Here is a 27,994-nt window from a genome sequence, read left to right as displayed (position 1 = left end):
AAATGCATGTAGATGCATCTTTTACATCTATTAGGTTACTAAAGCAATTGTGATGGAGGATGCTGCATTTTCCACACTTTACAGGAAGCCTCAGTAGAAGCATGCTGTCTGTTAAAATAATAAGATAGCCGATAAAAAAAAGGAATTGAAGTTAGCAATAATATTTTAGCCATCATAATATTTGTTATGAAGGAAAGAAATGAGGTGTAAACAGCTCATTTACTAAGATATATGGACAAGTAAACATGAGAATTACATGTAGTGACTATAACATGGACTACGTTTAACTGCATAGAACTATGTGATGCTCTAATATTACTTTCTTCCTTAGTACTTGTTTTATGTTTCCTTATCCTAAACAGCATTTCTGCATGTGACACACAGTTAGAAGAAGTAGGGCATGGTGATTTTGGGTATTTCTACTTATTTCAAACATAGCTCACAAATGCTTATGGTTGTATGACAAAATGAATTAAATGAAACCAGGTACTTAGGTATTATATTATGGGTCTTAAAAAGCACATAAACATCTTGTTTTGAAAATTGTGGAGTTAAAATTGTTAACATCATTTAGCGTTTCACTTAAGATAAACTCTTGAATCTTGTGTAATTTTTGAAGGCTGCAAAGGTCAGGTAACATTTTTACACAAATCTTATCTACAGTGGAATTTTATATTTAGATCTGGGCTATCTATATACTATCTATGCTATGGCTATAAAATAATTAGACTTAAAAAATGAACATACTAAGCCAGGCACAATGGCTCGCTTGTGTAATCCCTGCACTTTGGGAGGCCAAGGTGGGTGGATTGCTTGAGCTTAGGTGTTCAAGACCAACCTGTGCAACATGGCAAAACCCTGTCTCCACACACACAAACACACACACAAAATGCAAAAATTAGCCAGACATGGTGGCACATGCCTCCCAGCTGCTCAGGAGGTCGAGGCAGGAGCCTGGGAGGCAGATGCTGTGGTGAGCCAAAATTGCACCACTGCACGCTAGCCTGGGCAACAGAGTGAGACCGTGTCTCACACACACACAAAAATGAACCTACTAAAACACATACATTCATCTACAGTCTATGTACAAATACTACCTACATTCTTTTATCAATGCTGTAAATGCACATTTTTTGGGAACTGCACTTTAAAATTTCAACTACTATCTAAACTCTTTAATATGTCAACGCTATAGGGCCTCCTGCAACCTTTTATCTGCTTTTTTGGCCATGTGTGGTATTGATATGCCACCCACCTACTTAATTTTTTACCAATATATGAAAAAATTGTACTTCATACCTGCGTGCCACTGTATACACTCTTGCCTCTGCCCCCCCCCCAAAAAAAAAATGCCTGGGTTAAATGTAATGTTTCTTGGATCCTATATGTTTCTTCTTTCTTGGATTCCATTTTTATGGTGCCAGAGTATCTCCTTAATTAACTTTTAAATAATGGATGTGAAGGAAGTATCTTTGTCCTTAATATCTGAAACTATTTTAATTTACTTTTACAATGGATTGTTAATTTAGCCAGTTATCAATATTAGAATTGAAATAATTTGACCTGGAACTTTTGAAGTTACTGTTAAAATGTTTTTTACCATCTATTCCTCCTGAAGAAACTGTATTGACCATTTGATTTGTATCTTTTTCTGAGTGTCCTGTAATTGACACTCTTTATCTTTTTTTTCATTCTCATCAGCACTCAGTTGGCCCTTTGCATCTGAAACTCCATTTCTGTTGTCAACCATGAAATTTTTGTTCTTCTATTATTTATCTCATTATTACCATCTCACGTTTTTCTCTTTTTCTGTTTCTGGAACTCCTTAATCAGTTATTGAAACTCCAATACTAATCTTTTTTGCTCTATGCCTTTTAACTTTTTCCTTGTGTTTTTAAAATATATTTTTGCTTTATGTTTGATAATATTTCTAAGATATTTTATCTTTCAGACTGTTAGTCTTTTAGAAATTTAACATTTATGTTTTATATTCCAATTTTTTGAATTTTATGACTGCTTATTTTTTGCATACATGTTATTATTTTATAACTGCAGTACCTTTTAAAGCATTGCTAAATAGATTAATTAGATTTACTACAAATTTCTATTTAGTTCTCTAGTAATGGAAGTTTCATCTTCAACATTGATCAATTCATTCATTTTGGTCTTTCTATTTTGTGTTGTTGGTTATTCCAAAAATCTCATGATCCTTAGTCATATGTTCTTATAATATAGATACTTTAGAATCTTCCCACATATGGAGCAAAAGCAAATGGCTGGCTGCTGTACTACATTTTCATGAGATTCCCAATGGAAAAAAAAATGGAGAGTTTTATTCTGAGCTGCTATAAACCATACTCAAAGCCTCCGTATCCAGAGACATTGTTCCATATTTTTATAGCAAGGATTTCAATTGTTTACTTAAGGTTATTAGCTGTTACTATGTTGCCAGTCATGTTGTATGTGAAAGAGTATGGGGCCATTCAACACAATGTGTTCTCATGAAATACAGTGATTCAACAATGCCCCACTATTTACTTTTGCGTTACTTCTCACTTCCACTTTTTCTATATTCCACTTTCAAATTTGAAATCCTTCTTGGACTTCATCAGTGTTTTTCCCACCTTTATTATTAGTTCATTTATATATTTATTAAAATCTCTGGTTAAATTTCACTTTTCTCTGAAAGTTTTCTGAGTTTATTACTATTCTTACATCTTTACTCTCATTTAAATATGATTTATAAAGCAAAACATGAAGTACATATGGTCAGTCTCATTTAAACTAGAAACTTACTTTTAATATTCAGTGTCTTACACATTACCAGATGCATAGTACTTGCACAATAAATGTTAATTGAATCCAATTGAACACACAGAAAAATAAGGTAAATTTTATTACAGTTTTACTTGCTTTTGACTAAAAATATTATTAGGTATTAAATAATTAATTTATCAGGCTCAACTATAAATAATGATTGATGTTTATTTTAAAATCTGGTTTATTTCCAGAGAACAAGATGTTAAGTTGCCACTTACATGCATGTTACAAAAGGAAACAACACAACACCTCCCAAAAATGCACCTTATTCTGTTTCCAAAAAAACTTTCAAAAAAAATTTTGTAAAATTTTTAAGTATATATCCTCCATATTTACTTACCAACTGTATGATTAGATGTGTACTTTTGTGTGGGTGTGTGTATTTTACTGTCACTGTTTGTTTTAGTATCTCTTGAAGAGAACTTGTTGCTTTGGAATATCCTTTCTCCTTTATTTTGTAGAAGAACCATAGCTTTTCAGTGGGCACATTGAATCCCAGATAAAAGTCTACATTCTCCAGTGTCCATATGTCAAAATGACTTAATCTTGACTGGTGAGATGTAAGCAAACAAAATGTATTGCTCTTAAAACATCTCCTTAAAAAGGAGTAGTTATGCCTTCCCCACACTTTTTCATTCTACCTCTTGAAATGCTTATGTGAAGTCAGGGCCCCAATCCTGGATTTGGACATGAAAATGGAGGCCACCCCCTTGGTACAGCAGAGCAGAAAGTTAGACAGACCCTGGGTCTCTGACAACATCATGATTGTCTAACTTACTCTGGATTACTTTTATTATGTGTGTAATATGCTTTCTCAAACATATAAGGGAAAGAAGAAAGAGTTAAATAATACAATTATGGTGTTTGAGATGTTTCAGACTGCAAAGAAAGACATGCTTAGTTGCTTTAGGTGATAAGGAGAACTTAGGAACAATGTGGAACTATGTAAGGAGCCAATTGGCCCCATTTCTAAGAAACAATAATATCATTAATGAAATATGTTTCCGCTAAAAATCCAAAGACAGATCTAGGAACCCAATGCAGTTCTAGTCTTCCCTTTGGAAGCAACATTTAGTGAAGATCCCCTGAGCAACTTTTCATACTGGACATTGAACATTTTCAGAAGTCAAAAGAGGCCCAAGTTACTCCTAATTTTTAAAGTTTTTATAGATTCTTTTAAATAAATACCAAAGAGAAGTTAACCAAATTATGAGATAATTTAAATGTTTCCATTTATTACATTGTTTCTAATGTAAGTACCATTCACTATAATTTTGCCTTTCAGAAGAGAATCACAGGATTTATTCACACATATTAATTCATATACAGTCTATCAGAAATACTATGATCTAGCAGCAGAACAGAAAGTTGTAGGCTGTATAACGGACTACTTGTTTTCATTCTGTCAGTAGATCATTAGAATAGGTGGGTAGAGATTTTTAACATTTTATATGAAGTCTATGTGCTGTGAATATGAACTCAGGGCAAAATGGCTCTCCTGTGTCCTTGCTGGAATATCCTCACTGTTGACTCTACTACGTCCTGCTTCTGCTCTGTTAGGCTTTATTAGGGCTCTTCCAGAGGAGGTTATGCCAGTTACTATCCTGTATATTATGCCTATGTTGGATACAGTTTTTCATCCACCAGCATTTGAACTCAGCTACTGAGAAACGTCAAATAGTTATGGGAAATCGTGTTTTTACCTGTCTCCTTCTCTTGGTAGAAATTTCTGTAGTTCCCATTAATTTCTTTTTTCAGTTCTTTGCTAATGTCACCATATTTAAAATGTGAGTGTTTTAAAAGTCAGTCTTAAAGGTCTTACAGAAATCTCTAAATGTTCTGGAAAAGGTTTCGGTCAGAGTTAAATTCCTTTTTTTCTCTCCATTTAGTTTGTTATTAAAAATTCTTGTGGGCGAGAATTGTTGACCAGGAGGAGCTAAAGATTCACTCAAATTGAAGGAGGTTTTCATTTTGTTTTGTTCTTAAGGCAATTGAGTTATATGTTATATATTTTTTGATTAAACAAGATAAGCAAGATTTAGGGAAGTTCTAAATGGACTTAGTGCTATATGGAAATTTATTTTAAAATAAATATATACTTAAACTCTCTTAGTAGTTTTGGAGTTGGACGAAACTCCTTTTTATGTCAAGCTTTAGAGCAAGATTGATGAGTAACGCAAAATAGGAAGAGAGTTCATCAAATCTCACCAATTCTTTCTTTTTCTCTGTCTAATATATTTTTATGTGCCTTTCTGGGCCATCTGGGATTGAAGGAATTAACGATGTTGAAAAGCAGACCCAACTGTGGAAAGCCGGGGAAGTATGGAAATAAAGGCAATAAATGACTTTTCTCATAGTGTCTACATTTATTCAGTTCCCTCATTAGGTGAATTCTTACTATGTGTAGCCACTGTGCTGTCTGCCAAGGATAAAAGATGGAAAGACATGCTTATATGTTCTGAGGGGAATACACATAAATAGTCCCAATACATTAAGGCAATTGTAGTAATAAAAGTACAAAGCACATTGGGAGCAAAGGAAAAGGAGCTACTAATAGCTGTTGTTGTTTTTAATCTTGCTACGTTGCTGAATTTGTTTACCAATTCTAAAGGTGTTTTGGTGGAGTCTCTAGTCTTTTCTAAATAGAAGGTCATATTATCTGCAAGGAAAGATAATTTGACTTTTTACTTTCTAGTTTGGATTACCTTTATTTCTTTCTCTTATCTAATTGCTGTAGCTAGGACAACTGAATTCTACTCTAAAAACACCTCTGTGATTACCTTCATTCATTGTAGTTTAAGATTTATAGAAGTAATATAAACTGAATTTGGATTCCCACAGATAACTTAGATTATATAATTATTTAATTTCTTCTAAATCTGCTTTTCTGTTTTGAAAATGATTAGATATATTTTTCCATATGTGAAAATATTGAGCTCACGTGATTCCTAATCCACATTTATCATTATGCTTAATTATTCCACAGTCTACTATAGCTTCCTTGTATACTTAAAATAACCTTCCCTGCGGCTTAAAATAACCTCCCTTGCGGCTTAAAATAACCTCCTGGGATTGTCAAACACAACACCTGCCATCATCCTTCCTTTGAAACTCTCTTTGTTTCACTGTGATTAACAAAGTCATCCAAAGACCCGAAGATCGACAAGTATTTGGACAAATGACTCAATTTCAAGTTTGAAATACATTTTTTTTTCTGAATACCTGATGCTTAGATGTGGATATTCTTAGATTTATAATTGATGCTTTCTAACTTCTCACCTCCAAATGTCTGCAAAAAATCTATCCATTCAGTCCTATTTTCTTTCAGTTTTATCTATAATTTCTATCATGCCTATAGTTACTATTCCTTTACATGCAATTTCATATTTTAAATACCTTAAGCAAAACAGAGATGTGCAATTATAAAAATACAGTGGATTTCTTTTCTGGGTGATTTATTTTCTTCTCACTTGGCTGTAATAAAATCTAATTGGTCGAGTAAATAAAATGCAGCACTCTTCAATATGTTTTCCACGTATCATCTGTAATAATTACTTATTTTATTTATTTCTAAATCTATTTAGCTAATGTTAAATATTTACTATTCAACCTTAAGAGAAAGGGGAAGAGTCCCTGCCCTTTGCTGCCATATGGAGGGACTTGGAAGACATTATGCTAAATGAAATAAGCCAAATGCAGAAAGAAAAATATTGTTTTATCCTACTTATATGCAGAATCTAGAACAACAACAACAACAACAACAAAATCAGTTTCCAGGGTCTGAGTTGGGGGACAGAGAATGGGGAAATGTAGGTCAAAGGATATGAAACAGCAAATATGTAGGATGAACACGTTGAATGATTTAATGTACAATCTGAGTGCTATAGTTAATAGTAGTGTATTGTACCTGGAATTTTTGCTAAATGAGTAGATTATAGCTGCTCTTGCAGGTAGAAATGAATAACTATGTGAGATGATGGATATGTTTATTGATTCCACTGTAGAAAGTGTTTCATTGTATATGTATCTTATATCCTCATGTATACCTTAAATAGTAACAATAAAATGTATTTACCAAATGTTAACATTTTCTCAGAATGGCTTTATATCATTTTAAAAGAAATAAAATATTGATGCTATGTAGCTGATGCCTTTCCTTATTGGTTCCTGTTCCTCTTTCTCTGAATTTGATGTGTTTTATTTATTTTAATGTTGTATTAACTAAAATACCTGTGCTTCTATGCATAAACAAAATATGCATACTGAATATATATTTTTATCATTTCTTAAAATATTCAACATTAGGTTTTTGAGACTTATCCCTGCTAATACATATAGTACTAGTTAATTCATTTTAACTACTTTATATTTGCTTACACAATCACTTTTTAATAGATGTTTAGATTGTTTCTAATTTTGTGCTATAATAAAAAAGAAAAAAAACCTGCAAGGAATATCCTTTTGTATTTCCAACCCTGTGAACATCTATTGGACTTTCCCTAGCGTAGTCTAGGCTGTGTTCCTAGTAGAATTGCTACAAAGTGTGTACCTTATTCGATTTATAAGATATTATTTAAAAGTTGCCTGAACTGACTGAATTTACATTTGCACTGACAATGTATAAGTTCTAATTATACACATCATCATCAACAATTGGGAATATCAGGTGGTTTCATTTTTACCAAATCGTTGAATTTGAAATGTTATGTTATTTTCTAAAATTTGCATTGCCTCAATTACTAGTAAGACTGAGTGTGTGGTTTTTGATGTTTGGAAATTTGTGTTCACTCTGTGTGAATTACTACTTCATAATCTTTTTACCACTCGTGTGTGTGTGTGTGTGTGTGTGTGTATATACTTGAACATGAACTCTCAATTATGTTTTATTTATTCACCTAAGCTGGTATTGATACTATACTGTTGCTTTGCTTAAGAAAGATTTGGGCTAAGTTTTGTGCTTGAAATTCATATAGCTGCATCAGGTTTCATTTGGATATTTGCCTGATATATCTTATTTCTATAACTTTATATTGTCTTTCTGTGTCTCTTTTTAGCAGCAATCCCTACTTTTATATATTATTTTAATATATTTGCATTGTTGTGATTACAAATATATTGCAATCATTTTATTCTATTATATGCTAGAGTGACTTTTATTTATGATGCTTTTTGTCGTCTTTTTTTAAGATTTCTCATTTTCTGCCTTTTTAGATTTATTGAGTTTACTTTTTATTTCCTATTAATTTTGGAAGTGATAATTTTATATCTATTATTTCAATAGTTTCTCTAATATTTACTCATGCACTTTTGACTTAATAAAGTTTAATCAGTATCAGATAAATAATAATTTTCTTCACACACAGCAAAGACAGTGACCTTAAATGCTTTAATTCTGATTATTCTACAGTCAGACATGGTTTTTTTTTTTAGTATTTTAGCTTCACATTTTTCTTACCCTATCCCAAATTAGTCATTAATATGTTAATTTTTGTAATAAATCCATAATTTGACTTACTTGTTTACCAATGTCTTTGTAGATCTATGCTTTTTTTTTTTTTTTTTTTTTTTTTTTAATGTAGTCTTGCTCTGTCACCAGGCTGGAGTACGGTGGCACAGTTTCAACTCACTGCAGCCTCTGTCTCCCAGGTTCAAGCAATTCTCCTGCCTCAGCCTCCAGAGTAGTGGGGATTACAGGTACCCACCACCTCACCTGGCTAATTTTAGTATTTTTAGTAGAGACAGGGTTTACCATGTTGCCAGGATGGTCTTGATCTACTGACCTCATGATCCGGCTGCCTCAGCCTCCCAGAGTGCTGGAATTACAACCATGAGCCACCGTACCTGGCCTATGTTTCTTACATTCCAGTTCTTCCTTCGATTATTTACCTTTCACTGAATTTTCATTTATCAGTACTTTCAATACTGAGCTATAAGAGCAATACTCTCTCAGTCTTTGTTGTCTAAAAATATCTATTTATCTCACTTCTATGTCAGTTAAACTATATTAACATTCCCAATTATTTTTCAGTATGAACCTATTTCTAAGTCATCTTGGGACAACGGTTACTTGTGTGAAAATCTGTCAGCCTATTTTTTGTTACTTTATAAATATTTGGTGTTCCCTTTTTTGTTGTTGTAAAACTTTTATCATTGTTTTACAGTGTTTTCTAGTTTCACTGTGGTATGTCTGTGTGAGGGTTTGTTTATATTTTCTTATTTGAAACTCTGTGTACTTTAACTAGAAGACACTTTAGTTCTGAAAAGCACTTATTCATTATCTGTTTGAATACTACTTATTTCACTTCTGCAACTCTTTAAAAAAAAATTGTGGTACTTTATCACCTCATCCCAAAGGCTCTCACAGAATAGCTGCTATCTAACTCTCCGACTTCATCTCTCACAATGTCCTTGAGCCAAACCAGTCTTTAAATCACTCACACTCAGGTGATCTCTTCTGTCTGTCATAAGACCTTTATCAGGCTCTTTCCTGAGCAGACTACTTCAACCACTCTTCTGCCAGTAAGCTCCAACTCTTCCTTACAGAGTGCTTCACTGACCTTTCTGATGGGGTCTTACTCCCCTCTTATAACATCCTACATTCTTCAGAGCACTTGAGCCAGTTGCACTTTTAAAATTACTTGTTTGAGGATCTAGTCAAAGTCAGGCCCTTCCTCTGGATTCCCTGCTCCATTAAAGCAGTGTTTTGTTTTTTATTCTCTTGGCATTTTATAGGCACTCAGGAATTAACAATATAGAGACTAAACCAGGTAGGAAGCATAAAACCAGTAGGGACTGAGGTGGCATTTATTCATCTCTGAATATCAGCCTCACTTCCCTCATAGTAGACACGTTTTCTCTCCTTCGCTGCAGTATTTAATACAATAAAATATGTGGGGTAGATACCTCCAGGTGAAATAGGAAACATACCTGTAAGCCAAGACTGTCTAGCTCTCACATTCTTTAGATAGCCTTTCACTTTAATTTCTACGTAGAGCTAGAGAATATGCAACCAACTTGGTGGTCATTATGGATAAATTCTGTTTTTCCCATTTTCTTCTAGAGTAACTGAGCAAGTTTTGAAGTAACAACCACTTCCAAAAATCTAATTGGAAAGAAAATGCTTTTGCTCACACTTAAACTGAAGTAGTAACCCTTGGAGCATTTACTTAGCAAATATTTGCTGAGCTCCTAAATAGTACCAATTGTTGTGTTAGGCCTTTGAAATGCAATAGGAAAAACAAACAAGGTCTCTACTCCCACTGAGATTAGAGTCTAGCTGGGAAACATGATTCTGATACTCACAATATCACTAAACATGTAATTTAAAATAATGTGAATCCTTTGAATGAAAGAAGATACCTTGTGAACATTTAACACATTAACTTGACCTATAATTACCTTAGGACAGGGAAGGTTTACTTCACATGTGACTCTTCAGCCAAGATTTTAAAGATGTGTAAGAGTTAACTAGATGAGGAGAAGAAGGAAGAACATATCAATAAGAAATATTAATTTGTGCAAACATTCTGTGGCAGGAAGCAGCCTGGCAATTGTGAGGGCCTAAAGAAGACCAGAGATATTGGGAACAGAAATAGAGTTGAGGATTGAGAGTTATTTAGGGTGTGAGACAGTGACTCGAACCGACTCATATAAGCTAAAAAGCCAATCATATTTTTAAAAATTGTGTGAACTGGTTGGTTGTTAATCACAACAATTATTAAAAGTGAAACTGAATAAACTTATTATTAAACAAATTACATTAAAACAAACGTTTTCTAATTATTCCCTGTTATTTCTAATGATTTTACCGCAGTTCACTATTATTTGTGCCCCTGAGTTTATTTATGTATAGTATATTAATGCAGTGGAAACACTTTTTGATTGTGTGCTGCTGAACATTTCTTCCCAACCTTGGATTCAGTAATGTCGCATTACTAACCTGAAATCAACCACAGTGGGATTTTACACCTGAAAATTGATAAACCTTTTGAAAGAAGACATTCTTACACTGCCAAGAGCCAGCTGATAAACACTCACCAGTATGCCATTGAGTGAGACGACGCAGAATCCTGACGTCTGTCTTAAGAATTGATCTTTATCATGGGAGAAATGAGCAGCATCAAAAGGATTTAAACAAGGAGTTAACAAAAGCATATTTCTGTTTCAAAAAAAAAAAAAAAAAAAAAGTCAAGACTACTGAAAAGAAAAAGGAAGCAAAGTGCCTTTGGAAAGTCCATATGGTAAATCGTACAGGCTCAGAGTAGGATTACAGAAGTGAAAATGGAGGAAAGTGAATAGATTTAAGATTTATTATTTAGGAGCTAAAATAGAAGGACTTGTTCCTCTGACTGGAAGAAGAGTGAAAGGGTGATATCAAATATAGTTTCTGGATTTCTGATTTTTCAGATGGGGGTTCATGTTGTCATTTGCTAAAATAGAAAACACTAAAGGAAATTTGTTGAATTTATTATATTTGTTGAATGTTTTGAAACTGTAGTTTGCAGGCCTTTGAGATCCAAAGACTCAACCCTGGTGACATTTTCCTGCCTGGTGGAATCAATCACTTAAGAGCCTCATGACGATGTAAAGTCTATATCCTGTCCAACGTCTAGATGCTTTTGGTGTTTTCATTTTGAGCCCAATCCTGCCACCGTGTGACAAAGAGCCAACTTCACAGTTGATTAAACTTAGACCTAAGAAAGAGAGGAAGGAAAAATCTCCATATGGAATAAATGGGATGGAAATGTGTGAAATGAAGGAACTGTCTTCTTACATAAACTCCTTTTAAAATAACCCATAACTTTTCCATTTTTATATATGTATAACAGTACATGAACAGTGGCTATGAGAATGACCTCCAAGACCTCTGAATGCAGAGAGTGTAAATTACTGAGGACCCTAATGCTGTACTCTGAAAGCCAGCATTTGAGCAGTGACCACACTGCTGCTCCCAGCAAATGACTGAACAGGGCAGAGACGCTAAGGTAGCCCTGGGAGATGTCAGTCTCCCCAGCATCCTTGCCAAACACTCCTTAGAACTACATTGTCTAAGATGCTTCCATTCAATGTTCCTGTCTTCACAACCTCTCTCCTTAACTTGGGTTCTGACCTGCATTATGGTCTGATGCCTCTGCCAGCCTTAACTGAGTCCCTACCTCCACTGCCTTGTGCCTGTAGTAACCCTTGACTGGTGTGACTTCCTGTCATTTCCCTAGTGATAGTAAACATCTACTTTTTATTAGTTTTGGGTCCAGGGCTCAAATAATTTTCTTTGACTTTCTCCAAAGTGAGACAGCTTTTGCTTCCACCCTCTCCCAGAAGCAAAAGATACTTTGTGTCTTAGAGGTTGAAGGGTTTCTTGCTGCTGCACCAGTAAAGGTTCTGCTTTGCAAGGGAGAAGAGTCTGAGAAGTGGATGGGATTTTGTGCCTCTGTGCCCACAGGGAACTCTCTTCAGTCTCTTTCCTCTCCTCAGCATGAGAAGTCCATGAAAAGGAGGCCACGAATGAGTGCATGTGATACTGTATCTGAGATTCCCAAGGATTCTAAATTGTCATGATAGAATATACCCAAACTTTAATTAGTCATCAAAGTTTTAGTTGTTTTCTTTGCTCACTCTGATGGCTGCTGCCTTTTTTTCCTGTGATTTTCTAAAGGTTGAACAGTTGATGTCTTCTGTATATCTTCAGAGAGCTTGAAACACTTGACCAGTTTATTTGGTTGCCTTGTGAGGGCAGGTCTCTGCTGATCTAATGAAAAGTTATGATTTGGCAGATTATCTGTCTTTTTCTGATTTCAGAATTGGAAGCAGTGTTCTCCTACAGCTTTCTACATGTTAAGCAAAAGGAAAACGCTCTTTAATTATTTTTAAAAATCAGTTATAGTCCAATATCAGGTTTCATCTTTTATGGGTGGGTATAGCAGAGTCAGGAATAGAATGTATACATAAATCATATGTTATGTTCTGGCATCTGAAATTATGTTATCAAACAGTTGGCCCTCTGTGTGATGGTCACTATTCTGTAAATTTATTGACTGAAAACATCAAGCAGCAATGGAATGCACAGTTCAATATCAGTTAAGGCTCCCATAGCAGATTTCCCCTAGACAGAAAGAAATTGTTTCTAGGATACTTTGTTTTGGGTCATTCTTCAACACAATTACCTTGTCCTTTCCACTAGGTGGTTGACCAGATTGACACCCTGACCTCTGACCTACAGCTGGAGGATGAGATGACTGACAGCTCCAAAACAGACACGCTGAACAGTAGCTCAAGTGGCACAACAGCTTCCAGCCTAGAGAAGATCAAAGTGCAGGCTAATGCACCACTTATTAAACCCCCAGCACACCCATCTGCTATCCTCACTGTCCTGAGAAAGCCAAACCCTCCACCACCTCCTCCACGGTTGACACCTGTGAAGTGTGAAGACCCCAAAAGGGTGGTTCCAACTGCCAATCCCCTAAAGACCAATGGCACCCTTCTACGAAATGGAGGCTTACCAGGTGGACCTAACAAAATTCCAAATGGAGATATCTGCTGCATACCCAACAGTAACTTGGACAAGGCTTCAGTGCAGCCTCTGATGCACAGACCTGAAAAAGACAGATTTACCCAGGCAGGGCCTCGAGAACGAGTTCGGTTTAATGAAAAAGTACAGTACCATGGCTATTGTCCTGACTGTGATACCCGGTATAACATAAAAAACAGGGAGGTCCACTTACACAGCGAACCTGTCCACCCACCAGGAAAGATTCCTCACCAAGGCCCTCCCCTCCCTCCTCCACCCCATCTCTCTCCTTTCCCACTAGAAAATGGGGGACTGGGAATAAGCCACAGTAACAGCTTCCCCCCTGTCAGACCTGCAACTGTGCCTCCTCCTACTGCACCAAAACCACAGAAGACCATCTTGAGGAAATCAACCACTACAACCGTGTGATGTATGCCATTAAAAAACAAACAAATCTGATTTTTAAAATTTTCTATATTATAAACATAAAATAATAAGTAATGAGCACCTTCTACTCAAGCAATAAAAAGCCCAAATATATTAATCCTGCATTCAGCAAAGTGGCATAAAAATCACCTGGTAAGTATGCAGCACATTGCTTATATCCTGGGTATGCATTATTTTAAATGTTGTATCATTAAAGACCTCAGAATGATGAAAAATATGAATGCATTGTTTTTGCAATTGACCTACGACAAACTGTGAACCTGCAGATTTCCCCTATTTTGATTTACTATAAGAGCTGGGATTTGATTCATTTTATTTATGCCTAAGTCATCTATGCATTAACATGTCATATTCTTAACTTTGATCTAATGCTTTTTACTAGGAAATTTTAATACTGAAGGACTATTTTATTATTTTTTTCTAAAGATGTTTGTCACTAGTTTTTCATTATTAAATGCTGAGGACAATACCAAGAAGTTTATTTTCTATATTATACAATTATGAATTATATGCTCAGCTATATATGTAATAAAATACTTTGGTCTGTGGAAATATCGTTATCTCAATAAACAATAGTAAATAATGATAAAAACCAAATGTTCCTCAGAATTAAAATGAAGTAGTGATTCATTTAATCTCAGTTTAACATTCATCAAAATGGGTAGCCAATCTGATGGCGTTTGGAGAAGTTACAGTGAGTGCATATCTGAATTTTCTAAATGAAATATCATATTCCACATCATAAATAGAAATTTGCACACTGCGTATGCTTTACTTGCATTTGGTACTTCAAGAACCTTCTCTTGAACTCTCCGCATGTTGCCAAGCCCTCCTCATACTCCGCATTCTTCCAGGATGTACCATAAACTATTACATTGAGGCTGTGGGGTGCTTTGCCTCCTGAATTAGCAAGCTCTCTGCCTCCCCAAGTGAACTCACATTTATAAAAGAATTATAGGGGAAAATCTAAACGCTTCTGGTATGAGGATGTGTTCAACATTGGCCGTAATCTTTTCCCTCTCAGAGTTGAAAGATACCATGGGCTGTTTGCTGTCCTCTAAAAGAACGAGAAGGAATCTTTCCATCTAACATCAAATAAAAATCCTTCTCTTCAGTCTTATTTACTAACTTAAGAAACTTTACCCTACCCACGATGGGCCAAATTTAGCTTCCAATTGTATTAATTTCAACTGAGGAGATATTTTGTCTTGGAGCTAGAAATGAGTTTCTCTCCTCTAGAGTTATGATGAGGACACATTCCTGAAAACAAAATTGGGTCATTTAGTGGTAAGCGTAAAGGGAGTCATCTTTGGTGGAAATGTATTTATTGCACAACTTGATAAAGAATCGAGTGGCTTTTATGAACATTTGGCTTTTGATCTCAAAACTGTAATCCCTGCACAGGGAGGTAGCCTTCAATCATAGTTCTTTGTTGCCTTTTTCAAGCTATATCATGGTAATTTGGAATAGTGTTTTTGACAGCTTCTTATTAAAAATGATGATATATTTTATATGGAATACAAAAAGAAAATTGGCCTTATTTTTTGAAGGAAAAATCAAATTAGTGAAAATCAGAATGTCATGTTAAATATTTAGTCAGCATGCATTATATTTTGTAGGTGTTGGACATGAAGATAAGGAAAGCAAAATAATCCAATTTACAATAATCAGAAAGTTACAAAACATAGATTCATAATCAAGAAAGACCACAATCTATAATTTCTTAACTGTATTATTAGTATGTTTGATAGATATGAGTCACATAAATAAATAATAGATTTATTAAATACCAAAATAATGTGTTCTTAACTTTTTAATGCATGTAGTTAGTCTTGATATAAATAAAACCAGGGTTTTATCATATTTCTATAGTTAAATAATTACTTTCTTTCACATGTCTATCAAGAGCTAGACCCTTAAATATTATAAACAATTATAGAGACATGCAGTTTTCTTTCTTCAACCCATCTTGCCTTTTCAGCCAGTTACTGTGACCTAATAATTACCCTGTAATTTAAGACCGTGACACTTTTCAGTGTCTGGGAACCAACCCTGATCTCAAGGTAGAACTTTCTAGAAACCATACACCACCCACAGAACGGATAATTTCCTTGCAATAAAGCAAGATGAATAAATTGAATCATTCAAACTGATTGATTAAGGACATTGAGCCAGAAGTTTAGAAACAACCTCAGAGTTCCAAATCCATTTCTGTTTCTCTAAGTACAGACAAAGCTTCTCCATGAAAGATCGTATTTTTCTTTGTGATTGGTGACATATACCAAAACTACACCTGTTTTTTTTTTTTTATTTTTTTTTTTAGTTTTTTTTTTTTTTTTTTTTACACCTGTTTTTATTCACAGAAATAACTAACTACTGGCTTAGAAATCTGAGTTGAATACCATCCCCAAAATGTTATCATTTTTTTTTATTGCATTTTAGATTTTGGGGTACATGTGATGAACATGCAAGATTGTTGCATAGGTACACACATGGCAGTGTGCTTTGCTGCCTTCCGTCCCCTCACCTGTATCTTATCATTTTGACCTTACTAATAAGGACCTTACTCTCTTACAATAGTTTATTTATAATCAACATTTAATAATAGATTATAGCAGTGTTGGGACTTATTTTGAATGTATTTATTCCATGCTATTTCATTTTTTATTAATGCATGGCATATATTTTGCCAATAGGTTTTCTTGCCCAAGTGATAATTTTGCAGCATTCACTGAAACTTAGTTATATTTTTACATATATACAAACTTATAAAACAAAAACCTTAACATAAAGCATCATAATATTTGCCTGCAAGCTTGTAATTAAAGTGTCATTATTGACAGCACAGGTTTTTGTAATCAAGCAACATTGCTTTCAAAAATGTAAATGTTGAAGTGTAAGCTCTACACATCATCCATTTTATTATCATAAAATATAGTACATATTTCCTCTTCCTAAAGACCTTAAACAGAAATGTTTTCTTCAAATACTTGAAACTGTGTTTTGTTAACAATGTGCATTTGAACATTTTTATTCACACAATGTTTACCACAGAGCTAGGATTCATACTCCCTTGAAGGGATGTTTCCACAAAATGTAAAATGGTAATACACTTCTTAGGAAAATATCCATTCATACTGTAAACATAGAACATATTTCAAAAGGCATGGTACTCATTAATTAAATTGGAATACACAATATTTTTTTTTTTTACTTTAGACAAAGATTATCCCGTTTTTGGAGTTTATTGTATTTCTACTGATGAAAGGTGAATATAAAATAAAAATTGACTAAAGTTGTCTTCCATCTACCAATAGTTATAGCAGTTGTAAAGGGAAATAAAACACATTTTTAAGGTTGTACTTAAGCCAAATCTAAAAATACCTTCACAAAAATACAAGGGCATACAGAAACAGAAATTTTTCAGTTTTACAATTTGATGTTATTCATTTATTCCCTCATTCATTGAATAATGTTGGAAGAAATGAATCTATTAGCAGAAGTGGTTTAATTAGCCTAAATTATCCTGTGTTTGAATTATAACTGCATCCTAATTATTAAATGAATAAAGGAATATGATACAGTTGACATGGCTTTCTGTGGACAGATCAGCACGACCAGGGCAGCAGCTACTCACAGTCCCTGAAACTATATAAGACCTGGAATCTATAGAGAATCTACAGAGTCTAATTATAGCTCTTTTTTGGTGCTCCGTGAAGAAAAGTCTGAGTAGTTCTGCATATAATTGCATAGGGAATGGTGTGATCAGGTCATTAATCACCGCCTTGACTGAATTTTTTCCATGGATTATATTTGATAATGCGATGCTGAGTCTTGTAATTATCCTGAAGACTTTGTTTCTTGCTTCTAATTCTCTGTTGGCAGCACATTTTGCTATGACTTAACGCTCCAAGTTGTAGCAAAAGATTACATTGCAAAGTACTTTGATAAAATACTGATGATTTCTATGACTTAACGCTCCAAGTTGTAGCAAAAGATTACATTGTAAAGTACTTTGATAAAATACTGATGATTTCTAAGTGGGGAAAGTATTTATGAGCAATAAAGTTCTATAAAAAGGCATATTACAAAAGTAGATAAAGTGCACAGCATCTGAAAATTACTAGACGTTTTCACAAAATCACATCACATTCTCTGGGTCAATGTGTAACTGACACTGTTTAAATGTTTATAGTAAACATTTTGGAGTTCTCGAATTCTTCAGGTTACATGGTTCTGAAATACTGGTAGATGTGATGCTACGATTAGGGCACACGGTAGTGTTGAACGTAGAACTGCAGTTAGCCTTATCTTTGTGGAGTATCAATTATGTAGGCTGTCATTTCATTTGAAGCATTTGGATTTATCATGCTGATCTGCTGGAGAAAAAACCCTGAAGTGTAATATAAAGAAGCTTTTCAAATAGCTCTCTCTTTAAAATACAGTTAAATCAAAATGAGGTATAGAATTGTGTGAAGACACAGGGAAGATAAGGAGGAAATATTGCTTGTAATTGATAACTTCTAGACTCATAGGTAGACTAATATATTAACTTTTTTCTGAAACTTAACATATCTCTAATACTAATATATAACATAGGAATTAGTACACTTATTTATAAATGGAGAAATTGTACTCTGCCGACAGTTGCTTCTTGGGAAGTGTTGGGCTGGCATTTTGTGCTGCAAGCATGACTCACCATGTTTTCTCTCTCCACAATATCACCATTTAATTGTGTTCTTCATAGCCCTGAACTTTGTAAAGCTTTCCGTCATTCTGATCAGTTATTTTGATGCTTGAAAAGGGTTACCTAATGTTGTTTTGACATTCTTAATGTGTTTGATCTTAGCAGAATATGAAAGGAATTTCAGGCAATTTAGCTACCATCTAAAATGAATGAGCTGCTGAATAACGCAAGCCTCATTTTCGCATGTATTATACCAGTGGCTTCACCTTTTAATTTTTTCTCTAAGTTCAAAGACTATTATTTTGGATCCTTTTTCTAAGAAGTTCTGGTTCTTAGAATTATGCCACTAACCCTGAATGTGTCACTATCATACACTGGTGTTTCATTTGTGAATTTCATCCATTTAACATTGGTCCCTAGAGCCAAAAGTAGCAATAGATCTACTCCATGGAACCTCTAAAGAGTGCATTAAAACTCTCTCTAATAAAAGCATTTCTAGACTTTTGTTATTAGGCTGTGGATATGATTTCCCTCTGTTTCATAACATAATTGTCAATTATCCTAACCACTCAAAGGGATTTTAGACCAGCTAAATAAAACAGTGTGTGTCTCAAGTGGGTCAGAATTCATGGCAGCAAAACATGTGAGATGGAATCCTTATCAAGAGCTTACTTTATTCTAAACATTCTTTTAAGTTTTTTGCATGAATACAAAGCATCATTTCTTCATAACATCATTTTTTCCCTTTATAACAACCTGATATCTTGGACACAATTATTATTCACATTTTACATATAAGAAAACTGTGGCATTGGAAACGGACTGCCCACAATCTTAGTTCCAGTAAGTTGTCAACCTGGAATTATAAGGCAGGCAGTCTGCCTCCACAATCCATATTCTTTACCACCTTTTCAGCACCACCTAAAACATCGACCCTGCATTGTGTACAGGTAATCTGTAGAGCTGAATGTCATCGTTTTCTGGAATTTGCCTTAGAAAGGTGTTGGGAGATATAAGATAGAAAAATGAATGTATTTTTGTGTTAGTCAAGATAGACTAGGCTGTATGCTATGGTAACAAATAACCCCAGTACCTCAGAGATATCTGAGTTATTTGTTGTGAACTCTGTGTCACAATTCACCCTGGGCCTGGGAGAATCTACAGAGCAGGTGTTTCTCAAGTAGTCATTCAATAATAAAGGCTGCATTGACCCTGGGAATCAAACATTCTCATCAAGGATCATCACAACACAGTAAAGGGCAACTGGAGAATTTTACTGCTTTTACATCAGTTAAGATTTTTGTACCAAAGATTGGTGCTTTGACGTGTTTGCATGTTTCACTGGCCAAAACTAGTCACATGGTCTTGTTTGTAGTCCCCATATGACCAGAAATGGAAAACGATCTGCATATGGGTGAGGGCCCAAGTCATGCCAACCACAGTTTCAAAGTGATAATTTTTTGGTGTTTTAATGATTTTAATATTTTATAGACTCCTGAAGACTTTGCTTTCTTATTTTTTTATATTACCTAATGTTCACTTAATCTCACCATAAATTAGGATGTCGTTTTATTTTAAACACAGATAGAAATGAATCTACAATAACCCCGCTGAAAACTTAGTTGGGGAAATTAACATTTACTCTAATGAGAATTGAGTTTTATTACAACTTGTAACAACCATGTTTGAATTCTGTCTGAGAATAGTTACCAATAGGCATTTTTAAGTTAAACATTTTAGAACTGCATACTAAATTTTTACTTGGTAAATTTCTGAATAAGTAATCTTTCCATTATAATTAGGTTCCTATATGAGTTATCCCCCAAATATTACATAAACTTAATTTTAAGATACATACTTATCTCTCCAGAATAGCCAAATAAATGTCATACTACAGAAATTTAGGATCATGATGATGTAAATCATATATGTATATATAATACTAATTTAGAGGATAATATATTAGTATAAAAATATCTATTCAAAACCAGAAAGCCTGTGATTGAGTCTCAAACCTCCGAGATCTTAAGTGCTCCTGATCAAATTACTCAACCAAGTTTGAGATTTTGTTTAAAATGAAGATAATGGTGCCACCTTTTCTACCTAATGGGGCTGTTGAGTCATTAAGTATGTATCCTGAGATCACCTGGACTCCTCCATTACAATGTAATAAGCAATATCAAGAGAAGGATGCTACAATTACACAAACCCCAAATTAACTTCTAAGACGTTGGGACTACAAGCTTCAGTTCTTTCCTAGATAGCAATGCTGAAATGCACAATGGATGAGGCAACATGGATATGCAATTTGAGAATTCAACAAGTCTGCAGCCTTCAGAGTTATTGAATAGACAGAGCCACTAAATTATTCTACCTCATTCTTTTCATAGGTCAGAAATGTCTCCCAAACTTTTATAATATCTTCTAGATTAGAGCTAACTAGACTATGTATGGTCTCATAGGAAATTAGTATTTACCTAATGTTTTGCTTTAAATCTTACTGTGTTATTTGCATGGAATAAAAGCTCTTCTGCTAACACAGAGTGGGTTACATACATAGTTCAGCTCAGTTGGATCTTTTGTTTTATTTATTTATTCAAACCTCAACTCATGTTTCTCTTGTAGTCACATTTGTAGAAATGACATATATTACCCCTGCTTAATTTTTTCTAATCCTTCACAAGGCATTGGTCCTGCACTTCTTCCTCAGATTACATGGTTTCACATATTTTATTTCTACATATGTATTTCTGTGTTAACATTAATTTTCTATCTTCTATTACCACCCAGTTTCCTAACAATTTCCCCTGCATTCCTCTTCTAAAGGACACCACCTGCCAACATGTTGTTATGAGGCCCTAATTATTTAATGAATGTGAAAATACAGTAAAAGCTTGAACAAATACAAATTATTGTTATTAATTTGTGATACTTCTTACCAAATTACTCATGTTCTTTGTTAATATGTAGGATAGTTTTGTATTTGCCTTAGTTGATGCTAATGATATTGTTTTCGTCTTATTTGTAAAGTAATCATTTTACTTAGATATCTTTGTAGTTTATATTATCAGGTAAGCCTAATGATTTTCTTGGAACCTTACCAATTCATTTGTAGAAGTCTTATTTTTGATGAACTACATTTTGTGAATTAGAAAGTCAACAAATGAACATGATACAAATCTAAAAAAAAATGAAAAGCTTGCTTTATTAAACTGTTCTGACAAGTGTAGCCTAGCTTTAATTATGACAACATGTAATAGCACATGAATAAATGTATTTAGAGTATAATTTGTCAAACTAAAGTATAATACACTAGTCTCTTTATATCTTCTAAAAATGTTCATTTAAGAATAAATCAGCTTTTGTTTAAAAAAATCTAGGTTGGAGGTTTAAAACTTAAGTTATCAGTGATATTTTAAAAATTCTGACAAAGCATTAACTATTGCTTTGCTTTAATAAAAGATTGTGATATATTTAAATATATATTTCAGTGAAGTACATTTCAAAAGGACTGAGAACTGAAGTCCTATGGTTACAGTGACTTATGACTTCATACATTTACCAATATGAATATTGCCACTAAAAGTCCGAAAATATCATCTAGAACCATGATTTTCAACCAATTCAAACCACCCTTTATGACAACAAAAGGAGTGTTTGGTTATGTTACCTCCTTTAAAAACTTTATAGTTGTAGCAAATAATGACTGTATCTTATGTGATATTGAAAATACAGTACTGAAGTTCTAGGTTTCATAAAACAGATTTATTTTTCTAAGTGGACTTATCAATCAGTTATTGGAGAATTAATATTAAAATTAGCTCCTCCATATGACTTCTCAATAATTTTTCTGTCTACCTAAACTCCAAATTTCAGCTACAGTTAGCTTTTTCATCTCTCTCATTTTTTTAATCTAAGTAATTTTAACTTTTTGCCATGTCTCCCTTTTAAAGTCACTCCCAATGACTCTCCTCCATTGGCCTTTTATCATTTCCCTTATGAAGGTTGCATTTGCCACCTGACTGCTCACTTGACCTCTTGCCTTAGTTTCCACTCCATTCTGCCAATACCCAACAGAGAAATTTTCCTCGCACCATTTCATCTCAATCCAAAAATTTTGATGGTTTAGGACTATCACTATTTAAAAGTCTTAACTCTGAGATTGGCAGTTCTAACAAAAATACTTGAAAGCCTATCGTTATAATCTCCCCAATACTGAAAAGGCTGCTCCAGCTGAGTAGTCAGTAGTTCCCCTGATATGCCTTGCTGCACCTTCTTCTGGACTTGTGGCCCCGCCTGAAATAACTTTGTTTTATAAGTCTTGCTCTGTAGATTTTCACCATTTATCTGAATCTGACCCTAACTTGTAAAAAATCTTACTCTAACTTCCAAATATAAAACACAGTGGTAAAATGAGTACAATACAGGTAAAACATTTATATAACAAACAAAAATATATATAGAAAAAGTAATTAGTAATTAAATAAATATTCTTTTAAAGTGTGCATCTTTTCTTAAATTAGCAGTTTAATTAAAGGCAGCACCTACCATACCTACTTTTACTAACAAGAAACCATAGGGTAACAGAGTTGAAGAAACTTAAAATGATCACATTCAATTCCTTCACTTTATTGACCTCTTACTAGACTGAATGACTTGTGAAAACTCATGCACAGAAATGTAGGTTTCCTCACTTGAGATAAAATATATTCCTATTTCCTCCATGAAAGTGGTTCTCTATAGAAGATGGACTGTTACAAAGTGGTGTGTTAAAATCTGAATCTTGGTACAGAAGAGGTAAGCAATAATATTTGAGTTAATTATGTAAAATGCTGTCACATATACAGAAAGTTCTCAACAAAAGGAAAGGAAGTGAAAAAATGAATAAAATTGAAAAATATTCACTCACCATAAAAATGTGCATGTGAATTAATGCCTATGTTAAATAGCTTGATGTAGCCATTCCACAATGTATACATATTTCAAAACATGTTTTATATGATAAATACATATAAATATTTTGTCTATTTAAATAAATAAATAAATAAAAATGTTTAAGAAAGAAATAAGCAATTACTACATTGTACTTAAAATTTGACCTGAGCCAAAAAAGTAAAATAAAAGGCCCTTAAATTGATGTATGAATATTTAGTAACACTTTTATCACTTAGAATGTTTATTGTTACTTTTTTAAAACAAGTTGAGTGGAAAACAAATTTTAAGATATTTTCTACTTTGACTGACTTTATGTGGAGAAAAAGGTGCTTTTTCCTTCCAAGAAGCATATAGCTGATAAGAGGGATTTCTGAGAGACAGGTCCCTTGTATAAATGTTCCCATGAGGATGAGGCTTTCAGTTAGGTTTATATTTAGTCGTTCAATTTCATGCATTTAAAGATCCATCTCATGCTAAACGCCATCCTAGTCACTATGATGATGTAGATGGGACAAGAATGAGTACTCCCTGCTGGCGATGATCCTCATGTCAGTTACAAAGATAAAAATATAAGAGGTAAATACAATTTGCAACTGGAATTGTGCAGATGGCATTCTCCTTAAACCATCCTAAACCTGTCCACTTACTGGAATAAACACACAACATTATATGAGTTTTCTTCCCAGTGAGAAAATTCTAATAGTTTTAGTACGGTTATGTTCAACATTTACATCAAATTTCTTTTCTAAGCCTAGTGAACTGAAACCTCATGTTTCATTTAGTGGAGAGTGCTATCATGTGGATTGAATACACAGCATTCTTTCTTTTGTGTTTGATGAAATCACTTTGGTAAAGATACAGCTGCCATCCCAATATGTATTTGTTTACTGAATTCATAGAATGAACAATCAGATATAAAGTGCTTTATTGATTACCTTTTCCTATTCTCATGGCTTTGTCTATTGCTTTTATTTAATGTATTGTTCCTTGCAATGTTTGAAGAGATTGAAGTGAGATTTGAAAAGACTATTTTTATGTCCGTGGTTCTCTGTGTGAGAGTTTTCTTATTGATAGTTAAAAAGTGTGACATTTACTTAGCATGCAGTTATAAAGGTTAGTCCTCACAGACTTCCTAATCCATGAAATGAGGAAAGTTATTCTGGATTTCTTAGAATTTAAGGCCCACACAAATAGCTGCCGATTACATAATATGCCCAATTCTTTGTACACAGAGATGAAATTGGATTTGTCAGTATGTAGTGTCTCTAGGTATTTTGGGAACTTTTCCATAACGAGTTAGATACTGATGATACAGCTGGACTTAGGTAGACTAACCGAATTGTGGCCTTTTGTTTCTTTGTTTTCCCATTGTTGAAATTCAAACACAGAAGTTAACATATGAACCCTTTCTCTTAAGAGAACACAGGCTCCTTTCTAAAGTCTGCGGAAAACAACTTTTTAAAAGGGGGATATGGGAAACAACAACTTTGTTGGTGGTGGAGAAGGATAAAGGACATTTCTAGATGCTGAGCAGATACTGCTATGGAAAGCAGAGTTCTCATGCAATCTGGAATCTTGGAAATGGGCAGAGATGGGTGGAGGGGAGGCCTGGTTTCTGTGAGTGTGGAAACTGATAGCACTGGCTTGAGGTTGTTTTCTTCTTTTCCCTCCTTTCCTGGCTTAGGGATGTGTTGCAAACCTGAAAGAATGCAGGGTTTCTATATAAGTGTTGTACTATTTGCACCAAAAAGAACAGGATTTTATTTTCCAGATGGAGAGATGAGCAAATCTAAGAATATATGTTCTAAAAATTCTTAGCATTTTATGTTTTAGAAACTAGAGCACCAGTGTACTCAGGAGCATTTTAGAACTCATGAGCCTTATTTCTTTGCTTTCCGTTATATACCAACATGAATCTTAATCCTTCCTAAACATCATATCACTTGGGAAGCCTCTTCATACCCTGATCCCCAACCTGGACCAATTAAATCAGAATCTCTTTCTGGCCGGCTCAGTCATCAGTAGGCTTCAAATTACCCAGGTGATTCTAGTATACCAGCAGAATTAACAATAATTAAATAATACAGTATAGAGAATAGCACATCTGTTATTATTTTGTCCTAACTGCAACAGCATAAAATGGTACTTATAAAGCCTATTTATGCCTTTTTTCCACTATATGTGTAAGAAACAAGAATGTACTGATAAATTTGTATTTTATAAGTTTATGTGGAGCACTAAAACCTTTTTTTAATTTAATGTAATATCGAAAAGTAATTCCTCAACTAGAGATCCACTTAAGGTTAGTTTAGAGTGGGAAATATATGATTTTCATGCATTACTTTAACACTTAAAGTTTCTGTGATTCACTGGCTCAATGTCCATTTTAAAAAGAGGAAAGTAAATTTTGACAATAAATTGTTAAAAAGAGCAAAGGTTGCATTGTGTCCATGCTAAGAATATTGCTTATGTATCAGTAATTTGCTTAGGTATCAGTAATTCTAAGCTGATTATGAATATTTAATGCTATGTCAGTTATATAAAAATCATTTATAGTTTTTATTCAGATTTTCTGATGGTGAAGTTGAGCTAAAGTATCCAATGTAATATCCCAGCATTGTCAGAAATGTTATAGTCTTCATGACCTCCCTCAATTTTTTTCTATATATCATGTTGATAAATGATAATAAACTTATATATATCTTAGTATTTTCCACATGTGCTTTTAAAACACTTTATCTGTTCATCTTTTAAATTTTTATTCTAAGAAAATATAAGTCAAATTTCAGTGTTCGGGAAAATGATATTCTTCATAACCTCTTCCAAATGTTGTTTTCTGTTCATTACTTTTTTAAAATTTATAATCAGCTTATATTTTCCACACTAGCTTTAAGAAAATTTAAATTTTGCCGAGCGTGGTGGCACTTTGGGAGGCCGAGGCGGGTGGATCACGAGGTCGAGAGATCAAGACCATCCTGGTCAACATGGTGAAACCCCGTCTCTACTAAAAATACAAAACATTAGCTGGGCATAGTGGCATGTGCCTGTAATCCCAGCTACTCAGGAGGTTGAGGCAGGAGAATTGCCTGAACCCAGGAGGCGGAGGTTGCAGTGAGCCGAGATCGCACCATTGCACTCCAGCCTGGGTAACAAGAGCGAAACTCCATCTCAAAAAAAAAAAAAAAAGAAAAGAAAAGAAAATTTAAATTTTTATTTATTTTTGTGTTTTTATGGTCTTCAGCTAAGGCAATAAAAGTCATTTTCTGACATTCAGGATATAACCCAATAAAAACAGCATTATAATCATGTATATTCAAATGTACATTTAATATTAAAGATAGCAATAAGTGTAAACAATTCACAGTGCTCTTCTTTGTATAATTATTGGTAGAAATCAATATTGCCAGTTATAAACTTGAACTGGAGCCTGGTACAGGATAATGTGGATAGAAAAAAATTATAACACACGAGAGCCTAAAAATTATGAAGTATTCTAACAGCAAAGATCTTGGTATATCACTGGATGCTTACTGCATAATAGAAAAGGTACCTTTGAAAAACCACATTTACTCAAAAATTCACATTATATCTTTCATCATTGTGCTTTAACAGTCATATGGCAAAGTTCAGAGACATGTAATCTAATTAAATTGATACAAAAATGGCTTCAAATAGCCTTACAAGTGTTTCCAGTAAATAATAACAAGGGAAAGAGACAATTTTCATATTAATGATAATGACAATTTTATTATTTTTTGCTGAGATTGCTACTTGAAAGAAGGGTTTCTTTGGTTTAACTGTAAATTACCTTTAGATTAAAATGAACTTTATGATTTTACATTTGATAGTTGCTAGGCAAGTCATCTCCATGCTCCCTGATATAATGACATGTAGATATTTTTACCTCGTGATTTTGTCAGTTCCTAAAGAAGAAACTAGCAATTTGGCTTTGGGGACATATTTTCGCTCTTGACTTGAAATTTATGTTAATATTTGGGCCGAAGACCTTATGCTTTCTCTAGCCAAGTTGCAGCCATCAAAGCTCTGTCATTGTTACTGGTGCTAATGTGCAGACCATTCAAGCCGGCTCAGTGGATATAAATAGAACTTACTGATAAGCTCCTTCGGTCTATTTCTTCATGTAACAAAACACCAAAATGCACAGGGATTTTTTTTTTTTTTTTAAGTTGTTCAACTGCCATATCACACCATCCCTGATCTTTGAAAAGAAACAGTTTGGGTATTCAAGGATCTCCATTCAGAGAAGAATTTTGCAGTTCAAAAGAGAAAGATATGAGAAAAAGTAACACTTACTAAGCAATCATTTTATGCAATGTTGAGTACTGTACATATGCTACTTTAATTCTTGTAACAACTCTTGTCAAATGAAAATTGCATAGGACAGGTTAAACAGGCAAGAAAGATTTTATTCAAATGGTTGCGAGAGAACTTAAGATTAGTTCAGTAAGGGAGAAAGATTGAATTCAATTTCAGAGAGACAAAAGGCAAACTATTTTTAGCGCTGCTGTGAGCTTTTGAAAAGGATATTGGGAAGGAGGTTGGTCAATGGGATTAGGCCATCTGTGTTTGCTAATTAC

At 33.9% G+C, this 27,994-nt stretch overlaps 1 protein-coding gene across 3 annotated transcripts in view; it reads left to right on the top strand.

The window, feature by feature from the left end:
• Positions 1-27,994, top strand: part of PRR16 (proline rich 16) — a 280,167-nt gene that overhangs the window by 167,853 nt on the left and 84,320 nt on the right. For 2 of the 3 annotated variants that reach the window (XM_003920663.4, XM_074382236.1), the window contains one exon: positions 13,001-26,348. In XM_003920663.4, the coding sequence (XP_003920712.1) occupies positions 13,001-13,756 (756 nt within the window). In that variant the 3' untranslated portion in view covers positions 13,757-26,348. Of the gene's footprint in view, positions 1-13,000; positions 26,349-27,994 lie in introns of those variants that run through there. The other variant, XR_012512813.1, reaches the window with a different exon arrangement.

The sequence above is a fragment of the Saimiri boliviensis genome, chromosome 1, assembly GCF_048565385.1.
Source record: "Saimiri boliviensis isolate mSaiBol1 chromosome 1, mSaiBol1.pri, whole genome shotgun sequence".
Taxonomy (NCBI): domain Eukaryota; kingdom Metazoa; phylum Chordata; class Mammalia; order Primates; family Cebidae; genus Saimiri; species Saimiri boliviensis.
This window is presented reverse-complemented; position numbering and strand designations above follow the sequence as displayed.